This window comes from Telmatherina bonti (assembly GCF_933228915.1).
Source record: "Telmatherina bonti genome assembly, chromosome: 13".
Lineage (NCBI taxonomy): Eukaryota > Metazoa > Chordata > Actinopteri > Atheriniformes > Telmatherinidae > Telmatherina > Telmatherina bonti.
In genome coordinates, this window is record NC_136611.1 from 9,127,617 (window position 1) to 9,154,991 (window position 27,375).

Here is a 27,375-nt window from a genome sequence, read left to right on the forward strand (position 1 = left end):
AGAGGGGGTGGGGTATTTTTTTTCTGTGTTTTCGCATCGCTGCTGCTATGAACAACTCAGATCCAATCAGCCTCTGCTATAACGACCTTTTGTTGTGTTTTTGAGGATATTCCATTTTAATGCATCAACTGCGACGACTTTGCATTTACTAACAAATAAAGAGAAACATTTACAGAATATGCCAGAACATTTGCTTGGCTTGTTTTTTCTTGTTTACGTTATCAGAAAGGAGACCTGTGTGGAAACATTTACTCATGCAGTTGAAACTGTTTGAGCTTGATGGACCTTAGTTTTAAGGTCAGATTCAGCCATTTACTCCCCTCTCCTTCCCTCTGAAGGGCTGTTGTGTTGTCATGGCTCAGAGTTGGCGCTCCAAGTACTGGGTTGTCAGGGGTTGCTGTGGCAACCTGTCAACAAATCAAGCTATTCAAACTTCATAGGAGGACTCTGATTGTCTATAGTTCGTACATAGATGGATCAAGGCTCTTTCTCTAATCACAAAAGTAGAGTTTGGACCTCCTTGCAGTAAGATTGCATCAGGATATACTGGAGACTATCATTACAATAGAAACATCGATAAGGCTCAGTAAAAGTTGGCATGCTGCTTCCTCCAGTCCTGGAAGACGATGACGCAGAAATGGAAAAAGAGAAGCTGCAGCTGGGGAAGGTAAGAAGTTAAGCACATTGACAAGTTTGCAAACTTTCGACCAGAGAGCGTGAGCAACCTGGTCGGCACAATGAGCCCCACGGGACTGTTTGGGAGCAGGTTTTCAAAAGTGGTAAGACTTAAATAATCAGACTTGCTTTTTAAAGCAAGTTGTGCACTGTTGGAAGATAATGGGTTGTGGAAATGGAAGTCATAACCGTCTTTAGGCATGGCTGTGCTCTTTCCCTGTCAAAAGCAAGAGAAGACGAGCTCAAAAATACAAACTGAAGACCACCTTTTTTTTTTCCTTATAAAGGTGGCTCCTTTGACCTGTGGACTCATAAATTTATTCAACAGGACAAACTCAGCGTCTCACCTTTTGAAGTCTTTTTTTTTTTTTTTTTTTTATTACATTTCTATGTAGTCCAGGCACAAGGTTGCATAGTAAATTTGAGTCAAACATTACAAGAGCGGCACTTTTTTTTTTTTTTTTTTTTTGGTTTTACTTTCCACGGGCAAAAAGTTCAAGCACACATGCGTGTGTTTTTCTAAAGAAGGATATCTTAAGAAATAAACTGACATGTTTGCCTGAGGGTACATGAATACCATCAGCTTAGGAATAAAGGGAGTTGAAAGATGGCAGAACTTCTGGCTGAAGAGGTTAAAGGGAAGTAGAAAGAAAGGAGTGGGAGTAGAAGCAAGTGCTTACAAAGATTAAGACAAGATTATTTTAAAATGATCCATCCTCAATAATGGATTCAGTTGACCAGAGTATCTGTTTTAATTCTCCAAGCAAATCAATAAATCTCCTCACTCAGACTGCCAACAAACCTCGGTTTGACAAGTAATTTTTCATGCTTAATCCAGCAAAGATCAAGGCAGACGGAGGATGTGCACGGGCCGAAAGAGGAAAGCTCGAGCCCCTTCACCAGCTTGCGGGATAAAGACAGCGAGGAGGAAGGAAAAGAGGAGACTGTTGCATCCCATGGTGACTACCACACAGATTTGGAGCTCGAAGGTATGGCTGATTTTGACCACAAAGGATTGCACAATACGTGATGTGCTATTGTGGGTCAGGTGACTTTAAATTAACCATTAATTCCTCCTATTTGTTGTCCTGGGTTATGTTTTACAACAGACTCCAATAATATGAATTCATTTGATCCTGATCAGAGCATGTACTGATAAGGAAAATCCCTCCTGTCTCCCCATCTGTTCCATCCTTTCCCTTCTGCGTTCTCAATCCCTAAATGGTTTTATGAAAAAGAAATTAAGAAACACAAATACAGAAACCCCTCCACATGGCCACCCACATATGCAAAGTCCTGCTCTGCATGCTAATGATTTTATCTGGGTCTTTGTGTCAGGCTTGCTTTTCACAAGAAGTGAAAATCATCTGTTATGAATGAGATGAATGAGCTTCACTGACAGGGCAGAGTCAGCCACGAGGGACTTTTCAATCTCAAACTCAAAAGGTCCTCCAGGGTGAAAGTGCCTCATCTCCTCTTTGTCCAACAGACATTGATAGCGAACAATTCAAACATTAGTGTCTTTATTTATGTTGCAGGAAAGGAGGCAGCGTATGATCTGACAGGGAAGGAGTGCTACATGAAGGCGTGTAAAGTGTTGCAGGTTGTGCCTTCCACTCATTTCCTGCAGCACATGCAGAACACCGACTTGGACATGAAGCATTATGGTCTGGGGCCTCAGGTACTGTAAAGATAAGCTGAAAAATGTGTGTATATCAAGAGAAACAAAGTGTTTTTCACATGTTGTGTGTTTTGTCCAGTTTGTTTGTATTATACTGGATGTTTAGCCCTTTCTAGCAGCTTGTGTACATCGCTTTAGACTTGTCCCAGCTTTTCATTCATCCCAGAGGAACTTCTTTCACATTTAGTAGTTCCATCTTCTGAAATTGACTCAAACTGAACCCATCCTGTTATGAAGAAACCAGAAATATTTAACCTTTGTTGCAGACATGTGCTCACCTACCTCATGTGACGAAGATGTCCATGTGAGTTTATGCTGCGAGGCTATTTTAGATGCATGAGCCCAATTACAGATGTTCGCTCAGTGAATCATTCATTTATTCAATGTTGCATTCTCTTGCAAAGAGACTGTGCTGAACATAAAAAAGAATCTGGTAAGTACTCCTTTGTGAACGACAAAGCTGAGCCTTGGAAAGCATAAAATTTTACACGATTGATGAATTAGACTGAAAGATTCAAGTCTAATATTTTCACTAAGCAGGTTCCTGTCTGTGTGGAGTCCACCTTCTTAGCTCTCTAATCACTAGGGGTGGGAAAATCAAATCAAAAATCGGATTTTTTTTTCTTCACAATTTAAAAAAAAAAAAATTTTTTGTCAAAAAAATCTTTTTTTTTTTTTGTCAAAAAAATCTTTTTTTTTTTTCAAATAAAATTAATGCATTGTAAAATTTTTGTCATTTTTATTGGTTTTATTGATCTTTTTACTTGTCTTCTTGGGCATTATAGCAGCAGAATGATGGTCTGGCTGCTGTGTTGTTTTTTCCTCATTGACATGAAGAAATCTAATGAGCAAAAAAAAAGTTTTATACATTATTTTTTGGTTTTAATCTGCAAAAATCAGTAATATTGGAGAATTGTGAAAATCGCAATTTAAATCGAATTGGCAGCCAAAAAATTGGAATCAAATCGGGACAAAAGCATATCGTCACAGCCCTACTAATCACCATATGATGTGCATAGTTACATTTAAATATATATTTTACACCTTTGATACTTTTTCAAACATTATTAGTTGCAGGTTAATGAATATGAACTGAAAAATGCAGGTTTATATGTTGAATCTGAAGTTATCAGGAATCACAGCCCCAAGGCCTAATTTCTGGGGCTTAAAACTGATTGGGTGAATGAACCTAACGAATATAAGTTTTTTATATATTTCTTTGAACTGAATTCAGTGAACTGAATGTTTCACTTCTTTGTCCAGTTTGTTATGAATGTTTCTTTTACAGCATGTTTGCAAAGCTCTGTCCAGTCAGCTTAGCTGTTTGGCTAAATGTGAGCAGCCAGTCCGTCCCTTTACCCTTCACAACTTAGCTGCTTATGTCTTCTGTCATATTGTTCTATTGCCATTTGAAGCAATCATGCAATCGTACCACCACCTTATTATTCTAGCGCATGTTGATCTTTATTCCATTTGTACACAGAAATGCTGGTCCAGATCCGTCTTCCTTAAGATTTCAATGTGGTATTTTGTTGTGTTCTTCTGTTTTTGCTCTTTTGAAGTCTTTTTCTTATACGCAATGCTTGGATAATGGCATGCCGACCTCCTGCAGGGCATCCTTTGCTTGGCTGGATGTTGTAAAGGGTTTTTATTTAACTTGGATCTCATCATAATCCTCTGTGTTTCTCTTTGGTGGCCATTCAGGTCCTTTTTATGTTTCTTAGCTCACAGGTGGATTCTCTTATTTTCTCAGAAAGGGCCGAACTGTTGATTTAGCCACCCAGCTTTCTCATTTGTATTGTTCTTGGTGCCTTAGGATGGATTATCCCTTGCGTTTGGAAATCCTGTAGCAATATCACCTCAACAGCAATGAAATGCAAACGCTAACAAATCAACTGCAGACCTAATGGCTTCATAAACAAATGGCCCACAACTGCACATGAAACAGATTTTAGGTAATTTGATGATTATAAACCTTTAAAAACAAGAGTTCTGCATATTTAAAAGCTGCAATGTCTAAAACCACTCCCAGTTGGAAGTGAATACCCTCAATTTAAAGATGAGTCTGTCTTTTAGCCCACTTTCATAATGTAGTCAACTTGAAAATGTTTCGTTAGGCAGCTAAATCCCTTTTAACCATCAGTTTGTGAATATTTTTCCAACCTGGTTTGATATTAAGCTGAAAACATTTAACCTACAGTATACTTAGAAAAACAAAAATGTAACCATACCTAATAAAAGAGTAACTTTTCTGCACAAAACAGCCTGACTTCAGGTCAACTTTAAATAAATCTAAGCTGCTCCATGATGATGTAAAATGAAGTTGTAAAAAATAAAATCCAATTTTTCACAAAAGTTTTCATGAGATTTTGACTCGAGTGATCTCATTCTGACACATTAACCTATAAATAAAACTTCAAAAATGAGTCACAGACTGAAAAAGCAGAATAGCCAGGGTCAAATTCAAGAGTTTCTATTTAATGTCTCTACAGGTTGACAGACTTTTCAAGTCCTGCGGAGATATACGCTGCATTCATTTAATCACGCTATCTTCTCACCATCTTCTGTTAAGGTCAAGTTAACATAACGCTTCATGCACTCCACTTTCTTATTAGCTGTGCTAGAAACTATAATTTTCATGTTCTGTGAGCTTTTTTTTTCTGACCCCCCACCCCCACACAGCTCCCTTCTGCTTAATTTACTTCACACAGGTTTAATATTCCTTTCTGCCGCTCTGCCCACCCGTATCTACTCTTTTAACTGGAATACAGATAAGAAAATACACTGCAGCGAACAAACAGAAGAATTTCACTTTGAGGGTGGGAGTTTGTGTATTTGCAGGGCACCAAAGCACTGGCGGTTCCCCTGGTAACCAACACTTCAATACTGCGGCTGAACCTGCGAGATAATTGGATGGAAGGAATGGGCGGAGCTGCTATTGCGAAGATGTTATGGGAAAATTGTTACATTACAGGTGGTTGTACTGGGCACTCGAGCATACACACATTGTGTCTTCCACTCCCTGCCACACATGGTGGCTTGTTTTTCAAACAGAAGTGTCACCATCATTGCCACTCAAACAACATTCTCACCCCAGTTGCATTAACGGCATTCAATTTAACATCTGGGTCCCAGCTGTATGTTTGGCAGTCCCTAGTGTAAGAATCACATCAATCAAATCAATCAAAGATACTTTACTCATCCCTCAGAGGATATTCAAGGTTCAAGCCAGCTCGTCCAAATTGACATACAGACATGTAACATTTATGACAAGTTTCCAGAACCGAACTGAAGCTTAGGCCCCGCAGCCAGTTTTACCGGCGCCGATTTATAACAGATAAAAACAGAGGTACACTAGGATCATTGGGGGTCGACATACATGCAGAGTCACAGACATGAGTCCTGAGTCACAGAGCACCTCTGGGCTTACTTTATCATTCTATATAGTCATGCGAAACTCTTTAAGTGATAAACTATTTCTATGCATTTGCGGAATGATGAATTTCTTGGAAAACTTAGTGAATGCAAACACAAAAACTTAAAGAGGAACTCTTTTCTGGTTAAGATGAATAAACAGTGCTATAAGAACACTGGATGTTATGAAGAGTTGATCTTGCCTCCCCCCAGCTGAGGCTCAAACCAGTGACCTCCTTGCTGTAAGGCCACAGTGCTAACCACTACACCACTGTGCAGCGATTAATTAATTAATTAATTAATTAATTAATTAGCTATTATTTCAGTGTTGATGTGAATGACTCTTTTAGTTGTCAGTGTGCCAAAGGTTCATTAGCGATAAACACTGACAGAGATACTCCTGGTTTTGATACTTTTACTGTCATTATGAAATTGGTTTATTTTTCAAAACTATCTGTCAGTAAAAGGAGCATTTTCATCCCTTTCCCGAAACCTTTTAGTTCCTTTTGTGAACATCTTTAGTCTTCATTTTAGCCAACAGAAATTTCAAAGCAGTGACAGGCTCTGATTTAAGCTAATGAAAATGTTTTTTCACATGTTTTAAATAATAAATTACGTCTATAGATAATAAAAACGCTTTTACAACCATTAAAGACTGGGCAATTATTAGAGTTTTTCCTGTTCAAACGGAGACATATACACAGAGTTGCAAAACAAACAGTAGGAAAATCTGTAGCAGAGGTTGTACTGCCAGATGTGTCACATTTGTGAGTGATTGATGAAAGATGTGAGATCTTGGGTTTACCTATAAATAAAAATGCATATAAGAATCGCTGGCTCTTCTTATCCATATTCAACTGTTATTTTCAGGGTAAAAACAAACAACAACAAGAAGTAAATGCTTTTTTTACAACTGTCTGTGCTTGCTGCCATTCAATTTCATAGTTTGTCAAAAACTATATTTTGAGCAGCTTGAGAAAATGTATTCAGAAAGAGAAAAGCAGTTTGTTAGCTTGTTGGCTATGCGATGACTAAATAGTGGGTTGTTTTTGTTTAAACCCAGACAAACAGGTGATGTTACCTAGCAAAACAAAAAGCTTTGATGTACAAATACAAACCTGTACGTAAACTACAAGAACATTTGGTTTCTTTTCTTGGATGTACTGAAATTCACCAGGACAGAATTCTTAAGTGAAACTAACAGGAGAACTTTAATGCACAACCTATGAAAACCTATGAAAATCTAACTAGTAAGAAAAGACAAAAAAAAAACAAAAAAAAAAAACTGCAGCTTATTCTGTTGTCATTTCTCCAACTTCTTAATGGAAGCATCCTTTTCCATCTGCTGTCTATCAAATGTCACTTTTCAAGCACATTCAGTGAGAACAACACCTTGGGAGTCGTGCCAGATAGAAGTCAAGGCTTTAGAATCATAATTATACCTCTAAGGTTATAAATGTCTGTAATGAAACATTGTCAGTAAAAATAATTCCAGATAAAATATTTAATTTCAGACTCAGTAATGTCTTGTACTTGTCCGTGACTTGAAATTTTGATTAACTTCTCATTTAAGGTTTAGTAGTTTTATGGAATGTTTTCCCCAATCTGAAGTTGCCTTTATCATCTCCAAGAGGAGATATCCTGATAAAAGGGAGGAAAAAAGAACAATTCCACTGTGAAACACAGCATCAGGCATCCTGTCGCGCTAGTCTGTGAGGGTAATTAGAAATCTGCCATGAATTAAAAGCACATAGCTTTGTTTTACATTTCTACTCCTCTTTAAAACTTGTTTCTGAATAACTTCTGGTGTCAGTCATTATTTGTCCTGTCTGATTTTCACTGTACTTACTGTTGTTTGTCCATTTCAGAGGTGGATCTGTCGGACAACAATCTTGGAGATTATGGTGCGAGAGCCATATCTATGATGCTGAAGGAGAACAGCACTCTGGTGAGTTTGCGTCTGTCAGGAAACCACATCACAGATGAGTCTGCTGAGTACCTCGGCCAGGCTCTCATCAGCAACTCAACGATACAACACCTCGACCTCAGCTACAACGCTCTGGGAGATCGTGCAGGTAACAAAGTCTTGCATTATAACATTGCCACTTTTATTTTTTATCAAGCTATTATTATTGATCTAGGCTCAGATACTATTTTACACTTATTTCCATTACCACTATCAGATAACCGAACATAACTAAACATAACTGAAGATTAGTGATGTTGTTCATGGAAACTTGGTTGTCGTGCATGACAATCGGCAGTGTAACACTTTCTACTGTTCTTCCCTGTTTCTGCTGCTGCAGTTTGAACAATGCATAGAAATAATCACTTGAACATCGCTACAGCAAAAACTATCAATAAGTACCTGCTTTAAGTGTCCTTGTTATTTGATATATCACAAACTTGACACAATGTTGTTAGAAAATTTATTTAAACAGAAGTCTTTACTCTTTTGCTTCAAAATTTCAGTTTACTTCATTCTTAGTCAAAGCCAAGAAAATTAAACCTGATTATAATGGTTTTTAAATTAGCAATATGATATTAGGAAAATGTGCATTATGTGTGTGATAGACTTGGATTTGGTGATGACAACATAATTTAAAAAGCACATGCTTCTTTAAGCTGTTGCTATCCCATGTATTAATGACTGTATTTTACCTCTGCATGTCTGATGCCCGAGGATAAAATCTTCAACAGGAGGCCATGAAAGGGTACAAACTGGAAAAAGATGGAACATGTCAGTAAAACGTTTTTTAAAAAGGATAAGTGCAATGCAATGCAACTTTATTTATAATGTACTTTAAAAACAAGTATGAAATAAAATGAATGAAATGAAAAATACTTTGATAACACTCAAAGGGAAATTTAATGTTGACCAAAGTGCCAAATAGTGCAGACTTAAAACTAAAAAAAAAAAAAAACATGAGAAGAAAATTCAAATGTAAAGCACTCTGGTAGTAAATAATTAAAAATGTCTGATAAGGCCTAGATTTAAGTTAAATGGTTATTATATGTAAAATTATCTTGTCAAGTAAAAAGTAAAACTTACTTTGGCTCATATCACCATTTTTTTTCAACTTTATTGGGCGATTACCTTTGTACAGTCCTCCTATCTGGTAATCCTCTTCATTAAATGTAAACAGACAAATCTTCTGACTAACATTGGTATTTGGAGAGATAATGTGTAAATGCTAATTATGACCAAGAACATAGCGGTGCATATGTATACTAATAGAGAAAAATGCATTTCATGCTGCATTGACTTGCCCAAGAGCAAAAGGTTATTGGAATGAAGCCCTCATTACAAATTAGCTTTCTCTATTTCATGTCAAAGTATTTGTACAATATTAATATTGAACATGCTGACATTTTGTGACAATAACACAGATTCTAGATCTTGAGAAAGACTACTTTTAATACATATTAATTCCTTAATTGATTCGCAAATGAGTGTATGAATGAATCATCACTTATACTCTCTAAGTAGTTGTTAAAAGCATTCACATCTGCCTTTGCAGTCCTCTTTTCTTATTAAATGATAATTGAATATCCAATGGAGCCTTATAAATTGGCCAATTACTGTTGAGAGTGCAGAAATTACAATATATGAGCAGTGCTCTGCTATTATTAGATTTCTGGAAAGCAGTTCCCATAAAAGAAACGGCTGTAATAGTGCAGCCTTATCTCCAAGCAGACACAGGACAGCAGGCAGCACCAGACTATGGCATTCAAAGGTCAGGAGCATTTTCTCCTTCATTAAAACCTCGTTCAATTATCATGTGGAAGAGCTTTGTGACTGGTCCCTCGTGAAAGAATGACAGAGCAGGAAACAGAGCATCTAATATAGATAATCGAGCATAAATCTGTCTGAGGAAAAAGAGGACGCCGCCATGTCTTATTGCCATTGTGCAGGTATGATTCCCCCCCCCCCCCCCCCCCCCCCCCCCCCCCCGCCTCACACATATTCAATTTTGTATTCTCTGCTACGGAAATATCGAAAGGCCCCCTTGTGAGTTTTGAGAGCTCTCCTCTGTGAAGACAGAAAGAAGACCAATCAGACCCACTGACATTCAAGCCATGGTGTTAATGCTGTTTTCCACTCAGATGCAGAGTCTTGGGCAATTTGTCCGTGAATGTGAAACATTGGCTGTTATGTATTTTCTATTCGAGAGGGGCTGATGGGTAGTTCTTTTGTTGGGGGTCCCTGCCTCTTAGGGGAGCTTTCTGGAGCTGTGAAATGGTGTTCCTCACCATGACGTTTTACTACAAAGACATCTGAACAGCCTTTCATCTTATTTTTTTATTTTTTTGTGAACGTGATTGGTAAAATAAAAAAAAAAAATTAAAAAAAAAGGAAGAAACTATTAAAACTGAATTGGATACGTTTGTACATTGTACATAGTATTTTGTTTTTGTTTTTTTTCCCCTGCTGTTCATCTTTCTGATGTTTCTTTTTCTTATCTATCCAAAGGGCAAATTCTTGGTGATTCTTTGTCCGACAACATGAGTTTGAGATCTCTTAGTGTGGGCTGGAACTGCATTCGAGGGAGAGGAGCGGTGATGTTAGCCAACAGCCTTGGGGTAATACACCTGCAAATTCATGTTTTGACATTCATTTTTGAACAAATGCAAGACAAATGAAGACTAAAAGGTTATAGTGGTGCACTTTAAATTGCACTTGAAATACAACATTTTACACGTTTTCAAACTTCTTCTGTGTGCAAGAAATACGTCCAAGTCAGATAACATATTTATGACACATTAACACACATTATTGATATTGAAAGAGTATATGTGCCCTTAATTTCTGATCAGCTCTAGATTCTTTCCTTTTTAAATGTCTGTGATCTTTCACATGACAGGAAATAATTTTCTTTTATTTGTTGTTGTTTTAGATTTCGGAGTACTTTCCTGCAGCTGCACAAACATAATGTTTTTCACTTGTGCAGCAGTACCAAAAACTGGTAAACAAATTTTGATGTAAGCTACTCTTGAATATTACCTTTAACCGGACAGAACAGACAATCCTCTTCTCTGTCCAGAACTGGAAAGTTAAGCTGCTTGGTAAAAAAAAGAAGAAAAAAAAAAAAAGGAAGCTGTCCTTCTTTCAGAAACTATTTTGTTCTGAAAGTTTATAATAACCATTAAGACAACTAATGAGAGCAACTGCTCAGTCTTTTTTCTGTGATTTATTGGTAGTCCTACCTGTGATCATTTTCCAACAATGAACACATCCTTGTGATCATTAACCATAGCCAAGTGATGTTACTTCCCAAACCCAACAAGGTAAATGGAAATAACATTTTTTGAAGGTTATTTAGTCCTTATCAGAACATAATCCAGTAGTAAAAAGAAGATGGCTTTTATGTCAAGTTTTTACGCTATGGTTAAAAGCGCTACACTAAATGGCCCTATCCACTCCCCCATCTTACTACTTAATATGACTTTGTGGCTTATTAATGGAAACACCAGAGACCCATGTTTAATTTAATGTGGAAACACTCATTACATGTATTTCCTCTTAGCTGCCTATAGGGTGGAAGTTAGGACGATGCCCCATGGGTCAGACTTAAGTGTTGGAACAAATTACCTATATGATTGTGTTGATAATGGGTTTTGTTGAGATTATGGTGTTAATTGGAGAAAAAAAAAACAGTCACTAGTTTGCCAACTTGTTTGCCCTACTTTCCAAAACCGCCCCCTGTCATAGCAGGTAAAAAAAAAAAATTCACAGCGGTAAACACAGTCTCAAAGTAGATTCCCTTCTCTTATCTTTATGACCAAAATGGTCTGACGGACCCTTAACATTCAGTTTAGTTAACAGGTTTGTTTGAGTCAGGCCCTTAAAAGTCTATAGCGTGGGAGTCTTTACTACCATCTTAATAAAGATTTAACTGGCTCTTTGGTCTACAATGATTTATTTAGGGTGCAGTTAAAGGTATAGTTCTTATTTCTCTTTATAAATCATCTCCCCATAAATCGATGGTGCTTGGAAATGGTACACTTGACAGTATTTATTCCAACTTCTCTTTCAGAGACAGTTCAGACTGGGCGCATGGTAGGCAATATGATAAATAATAGTTTGTGTTTAATCTGAAATGATTAAACACAAAAAAGAGAGGGGAGGGGGGGGTGCACAAATGGACCAAAAATATATATAGTTTGCTATATTTTAACTCGACATCAAACTGAAAAACAATGTTCTCTTCATTTTCCAAGCAAATACATCGTTTTCAAAGTGCATAAAGTGTCAACATGTTGACAGGCTGATACATGGAATACATGTTTTGTGGCTTTTACTTCATAAATAAAGAGGAATCATAAATTAGAATTCTAAAATATCACATCTTTAAGGCCCATTTATGCTTTCTTTACATACATGAATAAATATATCTGTTTTGGGTTTTTTTCATCCACTTAGAATCATCAATATGTATCCAATTGTATGGACATACATGACAGCTGCCATATTTGTGTTTTTGTCTGTGTCTTTGAATGGACAAATAACTGCATAAAGTAAGAACCATCTGAGATTTAAAACTGCAGTATCAGCTTTGTTTGGTAGGGGGCAAGAGCACTGTATAGGATAACACCACAAAAGTCACATAGGAGCCATTACACATGTAAACAAGACTCGTGAAGTTACATGAAGCGCAGCCACTGCTGCACCTTGACGTCACTCGATTTGACTTGCAGATAAAAATATTTTGTGTGTGTGTAAGAATTTTGGCCCTTGAAGGCCACCATCCATTCATAACTTGGCATTTGAAGTTGTTTCTATGAAATCTTTAGCTTTAGATGTCAGTTTTAGAATCTGAACAACTTTTCTCTCGCTGACGCTCCAATCTAATGCTATTTCTTCTATGGTCTTGCATCCTGCTGCCTCTGAGTTCTCTCCAGACAATAAAAGTCTGATGTTGAGTTTTCTCCTATATCTGCACAATGAACGCCAAATGTGCCTAAACACTGAGTCAGAATCACACCACTGACATCATTCTTCCATCAACAAACCAATCAGTGAACGGCAGAACAGCATAGCTGATGACATCATATGGTGTGACTTATTATCAAAAATATATATAAATTCAAATATATATCTATGAAAAAGACTATATATTTATATATATACACATATAAATATATATATATATATATATATATATACATGTGTGTGTGTGTGTGTATATATATATATGTATATATGAAATAGTGATATATAGAGATATATATAGATATATAGCTTATGAGTAGGCTACATCATTATGAACAGAAGATTTTTTGTTACACCTAGTATTTAATTAAACTTAACTAAAATAAAACTTAACTAAAATATTTCAATAACATGTTTGTAGTTCAAATGATCATAACCTGCATTGCACTTTCCAAAGTGTGTAAGCTAATATTATAATATTTAGCTATACTTATTATTAATAATTATAATATACAGAGCAAAACTGCTGCAGTTTCTAAAAACAATATGACTACACTCTTTGGGCTTATATGTCAGGATGGGATGGATCCTGACCACCTCATAAATCACAAGGTTTTAGCTCCATTCACCACAATAATGTTCAATAACTCCTCAACCTTTAGTTTGGTGTCCGTTGCAGATGGTTAGGGTTGGACATAGAAAATATTAGTAGATGATTGCAAGTTTGTATCATATCATCTGAATACGTTTTCACATATAAAAGACTATGCAACTGAAGTATTTTTTTTAATTAAAATTTGTTCAGAAATCATCATTTCCAGCAATATTTGCAATCTCCCCTTTTCCAAAGGCAGCTCATTATTTCTTGTGTTTTTAGGTAAATACTTTCCTCAGAACCCTGGATTTGTCGTTCAACGGCTTTGGCAGAGAAGGAGCCATTGCTTTGGGACAGGCGCTTAAAGAGAATTATGTTTTAGAGGAGTTGAATGTCAGGTAGGAATGTTGGTTTCTGATGATTAGATTAGTTAACAGTAACTGAGTTAAAAACAGCAGAGGTTGAACTTTCCTATCAGCCCTTTCATGAATCAGATGAATGTGACTCCACAGCTTAGTGCATTTATCTAATTACACAGGACTCCCAGTGAGTTTCAAATTGCTCTACGAGATTTGTAGCTTGAATGGTGGTCCTCCTGTTTTTAAAGACTCTTGCTTCCACAAAAAAGTTCAAATAATCCTTTTTCCTGCCCCCTTGTCGGATTTCTCTAGTAACATATGGCTTGCTTTGCAAATTTCTAGCAATTTGTGCAGCTTGAATGGATAATATCATTTAAACAACAACACTTTATGATTGCTTCTCTCACACTTTCTTTGTTCTTTGCATTTGTTTCTCACTACAGTAACAACCGAATACCCCCTGAGGGAGCTATCTGCCTCGCCATGGGCCTCAAAGCAAACAAGACAGTCAAATTCCTCAATGTAAGCTGTTGAAAAGAGATTGGTTTCAGCTTCAAAAGCAATGGGAGGCATCAGCGAATTAAACAGGAAAAGGAAAAACAGGATCCTTATACACTGTCAGTGTGTCTGTGCCACAGTTGCATTATCAGGGTCACGGAGATGGTGGGGCGTGATATATTGATTACATTAATACAGTTGTCTTAAGCATATGTTTCTGACTATGCATTCACGAAAACTTACTGCTGGTGCTGCAGTTTAATGCTGTTGCACATTTTGTAAATAGTTAGTTTGCATTTTTAAAAATAGACGCGTTTCAAACCATGAAATCATTTATTACACCAAAACAAGAATAAACAAGGTTCCTTTTCATTTTCTTTTTTTAATTACCTGTAGAGAAATATGGCTTAAATTTGCCCTCCAAATAATTTTGTTTAAGCTGCAACACAGATAATTTTATGTGTGGTCAGATTCTCATTGGTCAACACACAAAACTATCCCTTGGGTTGAAGTTGACAGGAAAACAGTAATGTCTTTCAGGCATTCATGGCCCACACTAAGTAAACTAACTGACAAGCAAATAGTATTTTTTTCATTTTGTTCTTCTTTTATTGGGGAAATTAAAGGTTCTTTTTAATGTGCTGTCACATGGATTTTAATACACTTGTCAGACTTTTGCAACCTGAAAAACTATGTCAGTCATGTTATGTAACTCTCCACGAGAACGAATGTTGTACAAAAATGTTAAACTAATCTGCTATTGAAACGTGGATGGATGGATAATAGTAGTGGGAAAATCGAATAAAACATCAAATATGATTTTTTTTATTCACAATTTTAAAAAAGATTTTTTTTTTGTTCAAGAATTGATTTTTTTTTTTTCAAATAAAAATAATCCTTTGTAATAAAATTTTTGTCATTTTTGTTGATTTTATTGATCTTTTTACTTGTCTTCTTGGGCATTATATCAGTAGAATGATGGTCTGGCTACTGTGTTGTTTTTTCCTAATTGAAATCAAGAAAAATGATGAGCAAAAAAAGTTTTGTGCATTTTTTTATTATTATTTTAGTCTACAAAAATGAGCAATATTGAGTAATCATGAGAATCGCAATTTAAATCGAATCGGCACCCAAAAAATTGAAATCGAATCAGGACAAAGCATATCATCACAGCCCTAATAGATAGATGAAGAGATGAATGGAGGGGTGGAGGGATGGATGGATGGATGGATGGATGGATAAATACTTTATTGATCCCAATGGAAATTTGGGGACTCTGTAGTTCTTAGTGTTTCAAATAAGTTTGAAAATGAAATACAAAAGTGAAGACACGTGTCAATTAAGTGGCACAATATGGCACTTGTGTAATATGTGGTACAAATGGGTGGAAAGGTTATATACAATTCTTGGCCCATGACAATTATTTTCACTCCTGCACAACTATATTCTTATATTTGTGTTTCTGGCCAGATTGGTAGGAATCCCATCCAAAGTAATGGCTGCTACGGGATCCTTCAGTCTGTTCAGGACAATCCAGATTCGCCCATGGAGACATTGGACTTCTCAGTGAGCAACACATGTCACCTCTACCAAAGTTTTCTTCTATTTTTTTAAACTACTTTTTCATGTCGACAAACATGTTCATGTCTCTCTCTGTCTAGGACATCCCAGTCAACCAAGATTTTGAAGACTTATATAGATCAGTGAAAGAAATGTTCCCTGTGCTCAGAGTAATACACAGAGGCCTGATTGGTACATTAAGTAAAGATAAATCTTACAAAGTTTTGCTGTAATCACAATATTTACATGCCAGAAATGACTATGATATAAAACAATTCTACACCCTATACATGTTTTCATTACAGAAAAACTGAAGGATAGATTTGTAGGGGAAAATGTACTACTCTAGTTATGACATAAATAAACAAAATCCGAGAAAAAACCAGTAAATTAAATGTAAAAGTAAGTCAGAGGTCAAATTGGAAGGATGGTGTTGATGAAAAGGTGCAGAATACAGGTGTTGAGCGTGATTCTTTTTAGATATGATCTGATTTGATGTTATATAATACCAGTGGGTAGAGTGATGGTGAGAATGGGAGAGCACCGCACTGTATATTTAAAAGGAGTGAAAGTGGGTTGTACAAAAAAGAATTTAAGTACTGCGTGACTAGTTGAACAGAAAAACCTGCTTAGAAAGAATGGTCCTCTGTTAGATAAGAGAGCTGTTTACTGGAGCATGACCCAAACCATTAGATACAGCCATCTGTCACTTTGAATGCATGTGTTAGAGATTTAAACACCTTATCGGTGTTATAACCCTGTGGTGTAAACATATTGGTACTTATTTATCTTGTAATCCTATTTAACTTTGAATGATGGTTTAATGGAGCAGTGGAACTTGCTAAAATAGAAGCATTGAAAGCAGAAAGAATTAAAAAAAAAAGTAACAGTAATGAAAAATGTAAAGGATCAGAACATAAGAAAAAGGATGAAAATATATTTTTAAAAGAAAAACAGAACCTCTCTAGAAGGTTATAGAAAAAAGCAAAGAAAACATGTTGATATTAATTGTGTAGCTACTACTGAATTATTGATTATTTGAGGAAATGCATTTTATCCCCTCAAAAGGAGGTCCTTATGTGGAGCACCTCATTTGAAGTGATGCCAGTTTATGCTAAGAGAGATGTATTTTTGACCATTAGTCCTCTTCATCAAAAGGACAATATGAACATATGCTGAAGAAATGTTTTAAGTAAATGTTTGAAATGTTCTTTTTTATGTTTATAATAAAATCGATCTTCTTTCTGTTTAGTTTGGACTTGATTGGGTGTGTTTCTAAATCATGTAATCCTTTACACGATACATGCATTTATTTTTTTTTCTTAACCTCTTCATAGGTGTCAGGTTTTGGCTGGGAAACCAGCATATATTTCCCTGTTTCCCAAAGTCGTCCAGTATTTTTATTTTCCCGTATTTTTTCCATATTTTCACAAAGGAAGAAAGTACACAAGGAGATAACCCCCTGCCCCTGCGAAGAATAAAAACGCAGCAGCAACTATAGCAAGAACTATACCCACCTATAACCCTCCACTCCCACCACTACCCTCTGGATGGTTGCCAGAGAATTTCCCATATTTTAAAATCAAGAACTTGACAGGTCTGAACCTCTTAGTCCAGTTAAGGGTTGCAGGGAACCAGCAATCATTGGGCGACAGGCAGGGTATACCCTGGACAGGTCGCCAGTACATCGCAGGGCCAACACAGACAGACAAACACCAATTCACATGAGAGTAACTTTGTAATCTAACATGCATGTCTTTAGACAGTGGGAGGAAGCCAGAATACCTGGAGAGAACATGCAAACTTCACACAGAAGGGCCACTGTTTGGTGTGGCCATTAGCCCATGCTAATCCACGCTAGCCCATGCTAACAGCTAAGTTCTTCTCGTAGCTCTAGCATCTAATTTTATCGGTTCTTCACAGTGCATGCAGAATTACTCAGGTTTCAAACTAAACACATTCAAGCATAAGTTATGTAATGACTGTGGGCTTAAAGTGTGCTCCCACTTGCATGGAAGTGGGTTGAAATGACTAATCTAAAGCGTACCTGCATACCTGTATATGTGGTGACAGCGTGACGAAATGGGCAGGTAGCACTGCCAGTGAAAAAAGTGTTATCTGTTAATGCGACAGGTAAATTCTGAGATGTGTTGGGATATAGTTGTTATGCCCAGATCAAGTTGAATGCAGAAAAGTTGAGTAGATGGCACTTCCCAGTACATGTCCATCATTACCCCAAGCATACTGTAAAAGCATCACAAGAAAGATAAATGGGGGAATATTCTGTAGCAACCAAGGCAGTTCTCCAAGCTCAGCCTTACACCACTGCAGAGGCAGAAGGACAATTTTCAAAATGTCTACACATTCTGTTTTGGGGATGGGTCCAGATATTTAGCAATGTCTTCTTCAGAAATGCATGGATATTCCATGTGATGAACTTTCCATGTCGTTACATTATAAGTCGACACCAATTCAAAGCCATACAATCACAGCAGCCTTTTAGACTTGCTGTGTTAACAGTTAAATGCTCTTTTTCTTTTCTGCACCAATTTCCTCCACAAAAGATTAAGCTCACATTTTGACTGTTAAAGCTCTATTATGGATTCTTCAGAGCCAGGTCAGAGCCAGCTGAGGCATGCACCCTTTCCCCTTTGTAATGGTTTCATGAACTTAAAAGGGGGAAGTTAAAAATAAAAAAAAAAAAGTTTGGATCTTGTTGTTGTTTTGGTCTTTCTCCCTTTTTGTGGAATTATTGTTTGTCTCTAATTACTGACCACATACACCGGCAATACAACAGATCAGTCATACAGATCAGTTCTATATCTAATGCTCAATTAAATCTTTTGATCCTGTACCACTGAACTGTCTTGGGAACCAAACTGGACCAGCTGTTCACCCCTGAAACTTGTACATTTGCCACTTTGCACCACTTCTGCCTTATTAACAAATGTATCTCTTTTGTTTGAATTTTTACTGCTCCAGATTTAACTTCTATCATTGCCATTAAATTTTCCGTCATCAGGGTCGCCCTTATGCAGTTTAATCCAGATTTCCGTCGTTAGAGCTACGAGGAGAACTTAGCTGTTTGTGGTGATTCCTGTTCCCTGGTGGGCGTGGTCAGCTGGGAACTGGAGGCACAGCTGATCCACATTTCAGCAATCAACGCACCACCTATTTAAGACCAGCTCTGCCTGCTATCCAGCGCCAGATTGTTGATTGCCCTGCGGTAAAACAGCTCTCGGCCTCAGCTTACGTTGCTTGTGCTTGACCTTGATTTGTAACCTGTCCTGTCTTCCTCCTGCCAGAGAAAGCCTGCCTGCCTGCTCGTTTGCTTGCTCCCCTGCCTGCCTGCCTCCTGATGCTCGCCAGTCTGCCAGTCTCTGAAAGTTCCGCTGGAAGAATTCACAGGAATCTGTGGGAAATCAATAAACCTCTCTCTGTACTCAGACAGTGTCCGCTCTTTGGATCCTACTAGCCCCTCACCCACAACACTGTTAGCATGGGCTAGCATGGATTTGCATGGGCTAATCACCACACCAAACAGTGGCCCTTCAGTTTGGCTTCCAGCATATGCTGATGTCCCACTGTTCATCTGGAAAGAAGTTTTTCACTTGAACTTCCCAGCAATACACTGCTGTTTCTCCAGTAGAGATCTGTGTCCTTCTCAGTGAAAATCTTCCAGCCATGCGCTGCCTTTGTCTCAGCAACTAAAGTCTGAATTTGTAAATACTGTAAATAAAATATCCCCCAGCTTTTATGTGTTCAATCTGTAAGAGACCCTATTGTCTTGAGTGCCATATCTTTATTTTTTCATTGTTAGTCTTAAATTGCCTTAATCTCATGAAAACAAAAAACTGATGTAAATTAGAAAACACTTTATTTTTGGTTCATACTGTCTGCAAAGAAAAAGGCAAATATTGCTGTAATATTCTAACTTTTTCCCTCTTCATATGAACTTCCCATATCATTCTAACTTATCTTCTGGTGGTGATATTAGCTTGTCACTTTCACTTTGTGAGCCTCCCCAGTGCAAATGTCAGGAACATCCCATTTCTGCCAAACTGGGGGACAGAATGGAAATTGGGTTTGTCTTGAAGAAACCGACCAACACCCCAGAGTTGAAGCTGAACTGGTCGATTTAGTTGCAACAGGGTCACATTTTCTTCCTTGTCTAAGGGGATTGCTGGAATCTCCTGCCATCTGTCATGCATTCAACATGACTCATTTATGTTAGAAATTTTTTTTTTTTTTTTTTTTTTTTAAAATACTGGAAAGGTCCATTGTGTTCACCAACTTTCAGTCATATTGTTAAAATCATTTTTGTTTCCAGTAAATTCTTCTTTTCAATGCAGGTATAATTAAAAAAGCTTAATCAGCCGCTCAGGTCTGGTTGATTTTGCACATTGATTATTGTATATTCAGTCACCCAGTGAGATGGTGTGCAAACCATTATCAGCAGGTTTCACCAAATGATCAGCAGTAAGTTTACGTCACTGACAGGGAGGTAAACATTAACCAGCTGGGAACGTTTGCAAGTCCAGTAGCTGGTTTTACTTTGCAGAAGAACATGGCGACAATTAGTTGTGTGCGGAGTTCAGGGAACGTGGCGTACAGGTACTCTGTATACCTGCAACAAACCAGGTAAAGACGTCTTTCTATATTCATTCATAATCTTTTACCTTAGCTTTGTGCCATATTTCTAGGTGGGTGACAGTTTTGGACTTCTAATGTTGAACTGAGAAAAATTAATGAATTATTCAACTAAATAGAAAGCAACCCATCTATATTACACCTTGAGCTGTTTGTTCAGTGTTTCTTCAGGTGATCAAAGAACAGTTTCACATAATTTAGCTGTTTTTTTTCCAGCATTTACAAACAGTATGTAAATCCACATGTTTTATTTTATACTTAAAAAATGCTAAATGATCGAAAAAATCTCCAGTATGGTTTTAATAGTATACTTTATGTTACATAAGACATGTTTCCAAACCTGCTCTAATCATTTCCACGACCTCTGAACTTTGCACTGTAAAGACACTCCATGTAACTACCACCAGTAAACATTACTGGCCTTCCATCCATGTGGATTGTTCCTCTAAGGCAGATTTGAAAGAAAGCAAGTATTTGGCATATTATACACAGCTATTTTTGACAGGGTGCCATGGGAGATTCATCTTTAATCAGAGCTCCTAATTAAAGCCGCTGGCCCATGTGGTTTATTAAAAAAGAGGAGTTCCACTGACCTTGAAAGTTTAAGGATTTTTGGATACATAAAGCCTTAAAAATGTGTTGGTGAATTAACAGATGACTAAGTGCAAAATTTTAAGCAGCACTGTATTGCTTCCCTAATCCCTAAGTGGGGATATTCCACTTATGCTGCATGGGAATGACACTTCACATCTTGTGAAAAATCCAGAAATTGAGGTTAATTGAAGCAACTTTGAAGGGGGGGTTTATGAATTATGAGTTTATAAAAAGCAATGAAAGTCCTTGAATTCTGTGTTTTGCTGAGCGTGGGAGCTGTTTGAGTACGGATGGATGCATCATATTTGTTCCTGATTTATGCTTTTAATATGAACAGATGATGTATTAATTTGCGACTGTTGTGTTCACTGATGGCAATATGTGCTCTTTTCATGTGTGCTATCATTACACTATTCCCCACTTTAGTTTCTTTGACACTGCTCTCTAAAAGTACAGCTTAAACACGACAGATTTGTCTCTGCTATCAGACTTTAAAGACAGCTACAGCTAGTAATGTTCAGAATCTGACTGTAGCCTCTCAGATTTCTGTGCTTTCTCCTGAAGCCAACAAGATTTCCTTTTAATCGACTCTAAAGTGGGTGAATAGAAGTTTGGTGGGGAAGACACTCGCTGATGAGCTCTGCCCACTCACTCATACAGTATGCATACTTTTCATATCAAAGGATATTAGCATGACTATCTTTTTAGCCGGCATGCCATGCACATCTCCAAGCTCCTTTCAAAGTTTTTTTTTATTGCTCTTACTGTCGTCAACTTCTCTGGCTAATGGTTGTACTTTCAGTCTTTGTTTCTTTCTTCCATTTTGATCCTGTGCAGGAGTTTTTCAGAGAGGAGCGACAAAGGCTGGTTCCGGTCTTTATTTGTGCACAAAGTTGACTCTAGGAAAGATGCACACTCCAACCTGCTGTCAAAGAAAGAGATCAGCAACCTGTACAAAATTCAATGTAGGCCTACAGTTTATTTATTTATTTATTTATGTATTCATTTAGTTATTTTTCTAAATATTCATTATTTGTTAATTAATTAATTTATTTGTTCATTTATTTATTTATTTATTCATTCATTCATTTATTTGTTCATTTATTTATTTATTTATTTCTACTATCCCAATGAAGGGTAATTGTCTGATGAAATTTGAATGTGATACGCTGATATGTTTTAATAAACTGGTTGGCTTCTGTTTTGTGTAACCAGTCTATAATGTAATTTATCTCTGCAGATAAATAAATCATGTTAATTAAATTTAATTCACAGTGACCTCAAAGAAAATTAAAAATGTAATATTACATCCAAAGCACACAGGCAGTGGCCAGGTTAATAGTCTGACGTATTAGCTCTATAAAACATTGTAACATCGGAATGATTTGCCTGGTTTTTCTTTCCAGTCGGATGTGATAACGGTGCCTGTCTTTTGAGAAGAAATCTATCATTCTCAGCAGACTTTGATCCTTGTATGTGGGGTACATCACTCCATGCAAGGATTTCAGTTGCCACAGCCTGTAATCTTGTGGAAGTGAATCAGTTGTGCACATAAAGCCTTTGCTGAATTGGAGTGTGAAATTACTTTGTTGAAGATTTTGATTGTGTATTTTTTTAAAAAAGGAAAAAAAGGAGAAAAAAACCACCTGTTTTTGATAAATCTGTCTATCTTCTCTCTGTTTTTGTTGAAAGTTCACAATGTCAAACCAGAGTGCCTGGATGCATACAACAGTCTACAGTAAGTTTATCCCCTCTATTAAACATTATTACACTTACACTACTACTAGCTTTTCTTTTTGCTCTTTGCATATTTTCGATTGTTTAATCCAATGATCATTGGCTCGTGGCACAAATAAAAAAGGTTTCAGGCTCACTTAAAGAGGAAAAGCAAACACTTTCACGATGAACATGAGCATCTATGCTGTAAACCTCTATCAACTGGGTACATTATGTGAACCTGATCTATGTAAACTCTGATCAAGTGAAGCTGAACAAACTTAAAGAAGTGTTTTTGTACATACAGTTCAGGCAAGATCTTCCCAAAAAAAGCCATTTTGGTACAGTTTGGCACTATCTGTTCTCAAAGCCCCCCAACAAAGCAAGATTAACATCTTATTTTTATGTTATGTCACAATTCTTATTGAGCTTTACAATGGGAAAAATTATGGAAAAGGGGCAACCATCCATCTGACCAAGAGATTTGATCCTTTGCATATATTTGGCCAGGACTTTAGGACTTAATTAGCTTGTTAAGGCGATGACAGGTTCATAGCTATTTTTGGAAAAGGCCAGGTGATGCAAATTTCAGAGCTTTATAAATTATCTGACTTCCCAAACTGTTCCTGACAAACCACAGCTGTGGATTTCCTGTAAGCAGCTGCCAAACACTTTGCCCACAGAGCAGAAATCAGCTAGGAGATTTTAAAGTGCCATCTGGTCAGATTTTCTTTGGTTTTTAATGTGGGGATGAATATGAAGTGTGTAAAACTAGGTATCAGAACATTACTTACATCTTCACCACAAGGAGTAGAAAGTGGGATGACATGTAGCAAAGAGCTACAAGTCCAGGTCTTCAGCCTTCTTTTCAAAATCTTATTCAAATGTTCTTGGTAACCCATATTTTTATCTTGTTTGCTCAACCACCTGGAAAACTAATGTTTTGTTTGTTTGTTTGTTTAGTAGGATGTGGATCTTCATTAGTAACAAAAATAAATTTGATCCATTATAACTGTACCGTAGAATCACAAGATTATCTGTGCATGTTTCATTGATGTTAAAGCAATACATTTTATTATACAGTGAAAATAAATGGAAGATGATCATGCTGGATGTAATTCTTTTTATTTTCCATGTTCCCAAAGTTCCCAGTTGATCACTGTGCTGATGTGACAATATGCAATAACTTTAAATCCCTTCTCATAAGTCAGTATTTGTGTGCTTTGTGTTTATTTACTTTTTTCTGACTTCAGGGTTGAAGTGCAAAGCAGGCTCCATCAGGACCAGGACTACCCATGTGAGCTAGTAGGAAGCTGGAATACCTGGTATGGAGAGCAGGATCAAGCTGGTAAGCATCAGTGAAAGAGTTGATAGACAGACTGACAAAAACATGACCAGAGTTATGCCTTTTATTGATCAGAAAAGCTGCATAAGTGGTTTCACTTTGGCTGTAGTTTCTCTGATAAAGCATAACAGATGACACAAACACCTCCTTTTGACCCACAAGCAACAAATTTCTCTCTATATGAGACTTTTCAGTGTATTTTGAAGATTCAGGTACAGCAAGCAGCGATAAGATGATGATGATGATGATGATGATGATGATGATGATGATGGAGGCTCTGTAAGCCTGGGATTTGTGGGAGGCATCAGTCCTTTCATGGTGCTACAGTGACATCTGCTGTCGTGTGTTGGTAGTGCATCTGTGGCGTTACAGAGGAGGCTATCCAGCTCTGACTGAGTGCCTGCACAAACTGAGAATCAACAAGGTATGCAGCAAGCTCTTTCATTAGCTTTTTTTCTTACATAAACAACTAACTCCACCTTTAGGTTTTTTTTTAAGTGAAAAATGTATGTCAACTAAATAAGTTTTAAAAAGTTGGGACAGCCACAACCAACAGCTGAAAAAATAATTTGCAGGAAAACTACTAGAGCTGTAATTTTTGTTCCAGTTTGGGAGACTTTTCACTAACATATTAGCATAGTTTCATGCACTTTCATTTAATTTTACTTCTTACATTTATATATGTTGCTAGGAGTATTTGGAATTTCGTAAAGAGAGAGCAAAAATGTTGACCTCAAGGCGAAACCAGCTTCTTTTGGAGTTTAGCTTCTGGAACGAACCCCTGCCAAGACAAGGACCAAACATTTATGAATTGCGTTCTTACAGCCTCAAGGTATCCTTACACATTCAAAACTTTAAATTGACATTTCTCAACACAATCCATCTTCTTGTTTCCCATCAAATCAATCTAATCTTCAAAAACAGTGTAGAATCAGCTTTTTATGGTGTCATGGTTTAGTTTTAAAGCATGTCTCTATATGTTTCAGCCAGGAACCATGATTGAGTGGGGGAACCGCTGGTAAGACAAACTTCCTTTTCCTGAAATATTTTATGATTAAAACCCAGCAGTAGCTTGAACTTTTGTCTGTATAATCATTAATTGACATAAGTGGTCCAGTGAGCATTTTACTCCTGAAATGTTTGTCTTACAACAGGGCGAGGGCAATCAAATACAGGCAGGAAAACAACGAGGCGGTTGGCGGCTTCTTCTCACAGATCGGTGACCTCTATGTTGTTCATCACTTGTGGGGTGAGTAAATACGGACTCTGCATCAATATCTGTTTGGAAGAGAAAGTTAGGTATCCTGTCCACACCAGCCAACAATTTAATCTCTTGCACTTTTCATCATTTTAAAAAGATTTTGTTTCATCAGTTGAACTTTACTCCACAGCTTTTTTTTTTTATGTCCTCTTCTTTCTGTGAATCTCAGCAGGAGGAAAGACTTTTTTTTTATTCAGTTTTAATTGTTGACAAGGATGTACAGGATACCCCGGATAGATTCCACAGAGTCGTCAGCATGTAAATGATTTTCTAATCATCCACAGGGCTTGTCCTCCTCAGTCAATAAGGTTGCTTAGCAATTATCAGCCTTCCTTTGTGGCTTACCTTTTAATGTCTTTATTTAGTAGAAGCAAACGGCTCATTTCAGCAAACTAATCATGTTTAGTTTCTTTGTGACAGACTTTACTTTTTTCAAGCCTCATTGTTCTCCTCTACATTTGCAGATTCACTGCACCTGCTGCTTTCAGCTGTAAAATGAATGCATTGGCATTTTAAACCAAACTCCTGCTGAGATTTTACCTGCATCACATTATTTTATTGTTGACAGTTTTAAGAGTCTGAAGTCAGCCACTGACTCAGCTGCTCCGCTTAAAACAAAAACTTTAAGAACTAAATCCCAAACACCACAAAGAAACGAGGAAATTCACGAGCTTAAAGGAAGTTGCAGGAGAGCAAACAGAAGATGAACAAAAGCAAAACCAAAAATCATTCACAAATTTTTACATTAATAACCTAAAATCCATTTGGGTGCCTGTCTGGTCGTATCTGAGAGGTTTTTTGTGACTCTTGATGTGGATGGATCCCATTCCCTACAGTTCCCTTTGCCTGTTAAAAGGATGCAGCATATTTCACTAAATATATGATGACATAAGAATGGAGTGCTCAGAAAGTGGACAGGGCAGAGCTGCCAAATGCAAATGAAAATTGTTCAAAAGCACAAAACTTGCTCTTTTTTCTACTCACTACTCATTTACTTAACCTTTTGTTTCTTTTGCATCCACGGTTATGCAAAATGTTTCATTAAACTTCACTCACATATAAAGCGATGGATTGTTCATTTGTTTTCTAGCTTATGAAAGCCTGCAGTCCCGGGAGGAGACGAGAAACTCTGCCTGGCGGAAGGAGGGATGGGATGTAAATGTGTATTATACAGGTAGGATAGAAGTACTCAACCCACGCAAATTTTCCCAAATAAATGCTCAAAAGCAAATATATGACTCATCAGTTTATGGCTGTTTGCTATGAAACAGTATTTTCCGTGTTGACGCACGAGGTGATTGCACTGTTGTTGCTGCTCAGATTGAACCGGAATCTGAAGTCTGAAGGATTATAAGCTTAATTTGACCGTTTTTGAGAAATGTTGAATGACTTAAATGACAGCATTAGTTTTAGTTGCTTCAGATGTCGACTTCTTTATCCAGACTGTTCCTTTGATGTTGTCATGTCATGGTATAAATCAGTTTTTTCAAGTTATTCAGTGTGAAGCATATTGTAGTAAATTTGCAAGCACAGGAGCAGATAAATCCAAAACCACTTCCAGTGATGTTGCAGCTAACAGGCGGTAGCAGGTGGAAACACTAAATATAGGCTGATTTATCAGGATGGAAACACTTTATTGATCTAGTTGCAGTTAGCTTAAAATAAATAAAATGATAATGCTTTAATACTAAAGTTGTCTAGCAGGCTTTCTTTACGAAAATTCTGGTAAAATTTACAGCTTGTGCTTATAATGACACATAGCTTAGAATTTTTTTTTTTACAATATGATAATTTTGGCTGGAATTTGTGAGGATGGCAGCATCATTTAATAGCAAGCCTGGTGTAAAATGATGCATTTTCTGTTCTGAAAAAAGTCAGATACTTTATGGTCAAACTATTAAATAATAGGAAGAGCTTATTTGAATTTTAAAGGGTTGTTACATGTATTTGTATTTTTTTAAAATGCTTATTTTCAGCTTGTCCTTGTGCCCAAAAGATTTTGTGACCTGTCTCTCTGTCTGTCCTCAGTGCCTTTGATCAGAAGTATGGAGTCTAGAATAATGATTCCCACCAAGAGTTCACCGTTACAGTGA

At 37.0% G+C, this 27,375-nt stretch overlaps 2 protein-coding genes across 2 annotated transcripts; both read left to right on the plus strand.

Annotated features, from left to right (window-relative positions):
* Positions 1-598: 598 nt before the first annotated feature.
* lrrc74b (leucine rich repeat containing 74B) lies at positions 599-15,949 on the plus strand (the record flags this gene model as incomplete). Its single annotated transcript, XM_079251219.1, has 10 exons — positions 599-667; positions 1,514-1,664; positions 2,214-2,356; positions 5,198-5,330; positions 7,639-7,845; positions 10,245-10,354; positions 13,582-13,697; positions 14,102-14,180; positions 15,627-15,722; positions 15,818-15,949. The coding sequence occupies 10 exons, from the start codon at positions 599-601 to the stop codon at positions 15,947-15,949; spliced, it is 1,236 nt and encodes a 411-aa protein (XP_079107345.1).
* A 4,334-nt stretch (positions 15,950-20,283) lies between these two features.
* nipsnap1 (nipsnap homolog 1 (C. elegans)) lies at positions 20,284-27,375 on the plus strand (the record flags this gene model as incomplete). The annotated part of the gene is made up of 10 exons (XM_079251220.1): positions 20,284-20,357; positions 21,798-21,925; positions 22,653-22,698; positions 23,930-24,024; positions 24,375-24,445; positions 24,713-24,853; positions 25,008-25,039; positions 25,176-25,270; positions 26,373-26,456; positions 27,311-27,375. The coding sequence occupies 10 exons, from the start codon at positions 20,284-20,286 to the stop codon at positions 27,373-27,375; spliced, it is 831 nt and encodes a 276-aa protein (XP_079107346.1).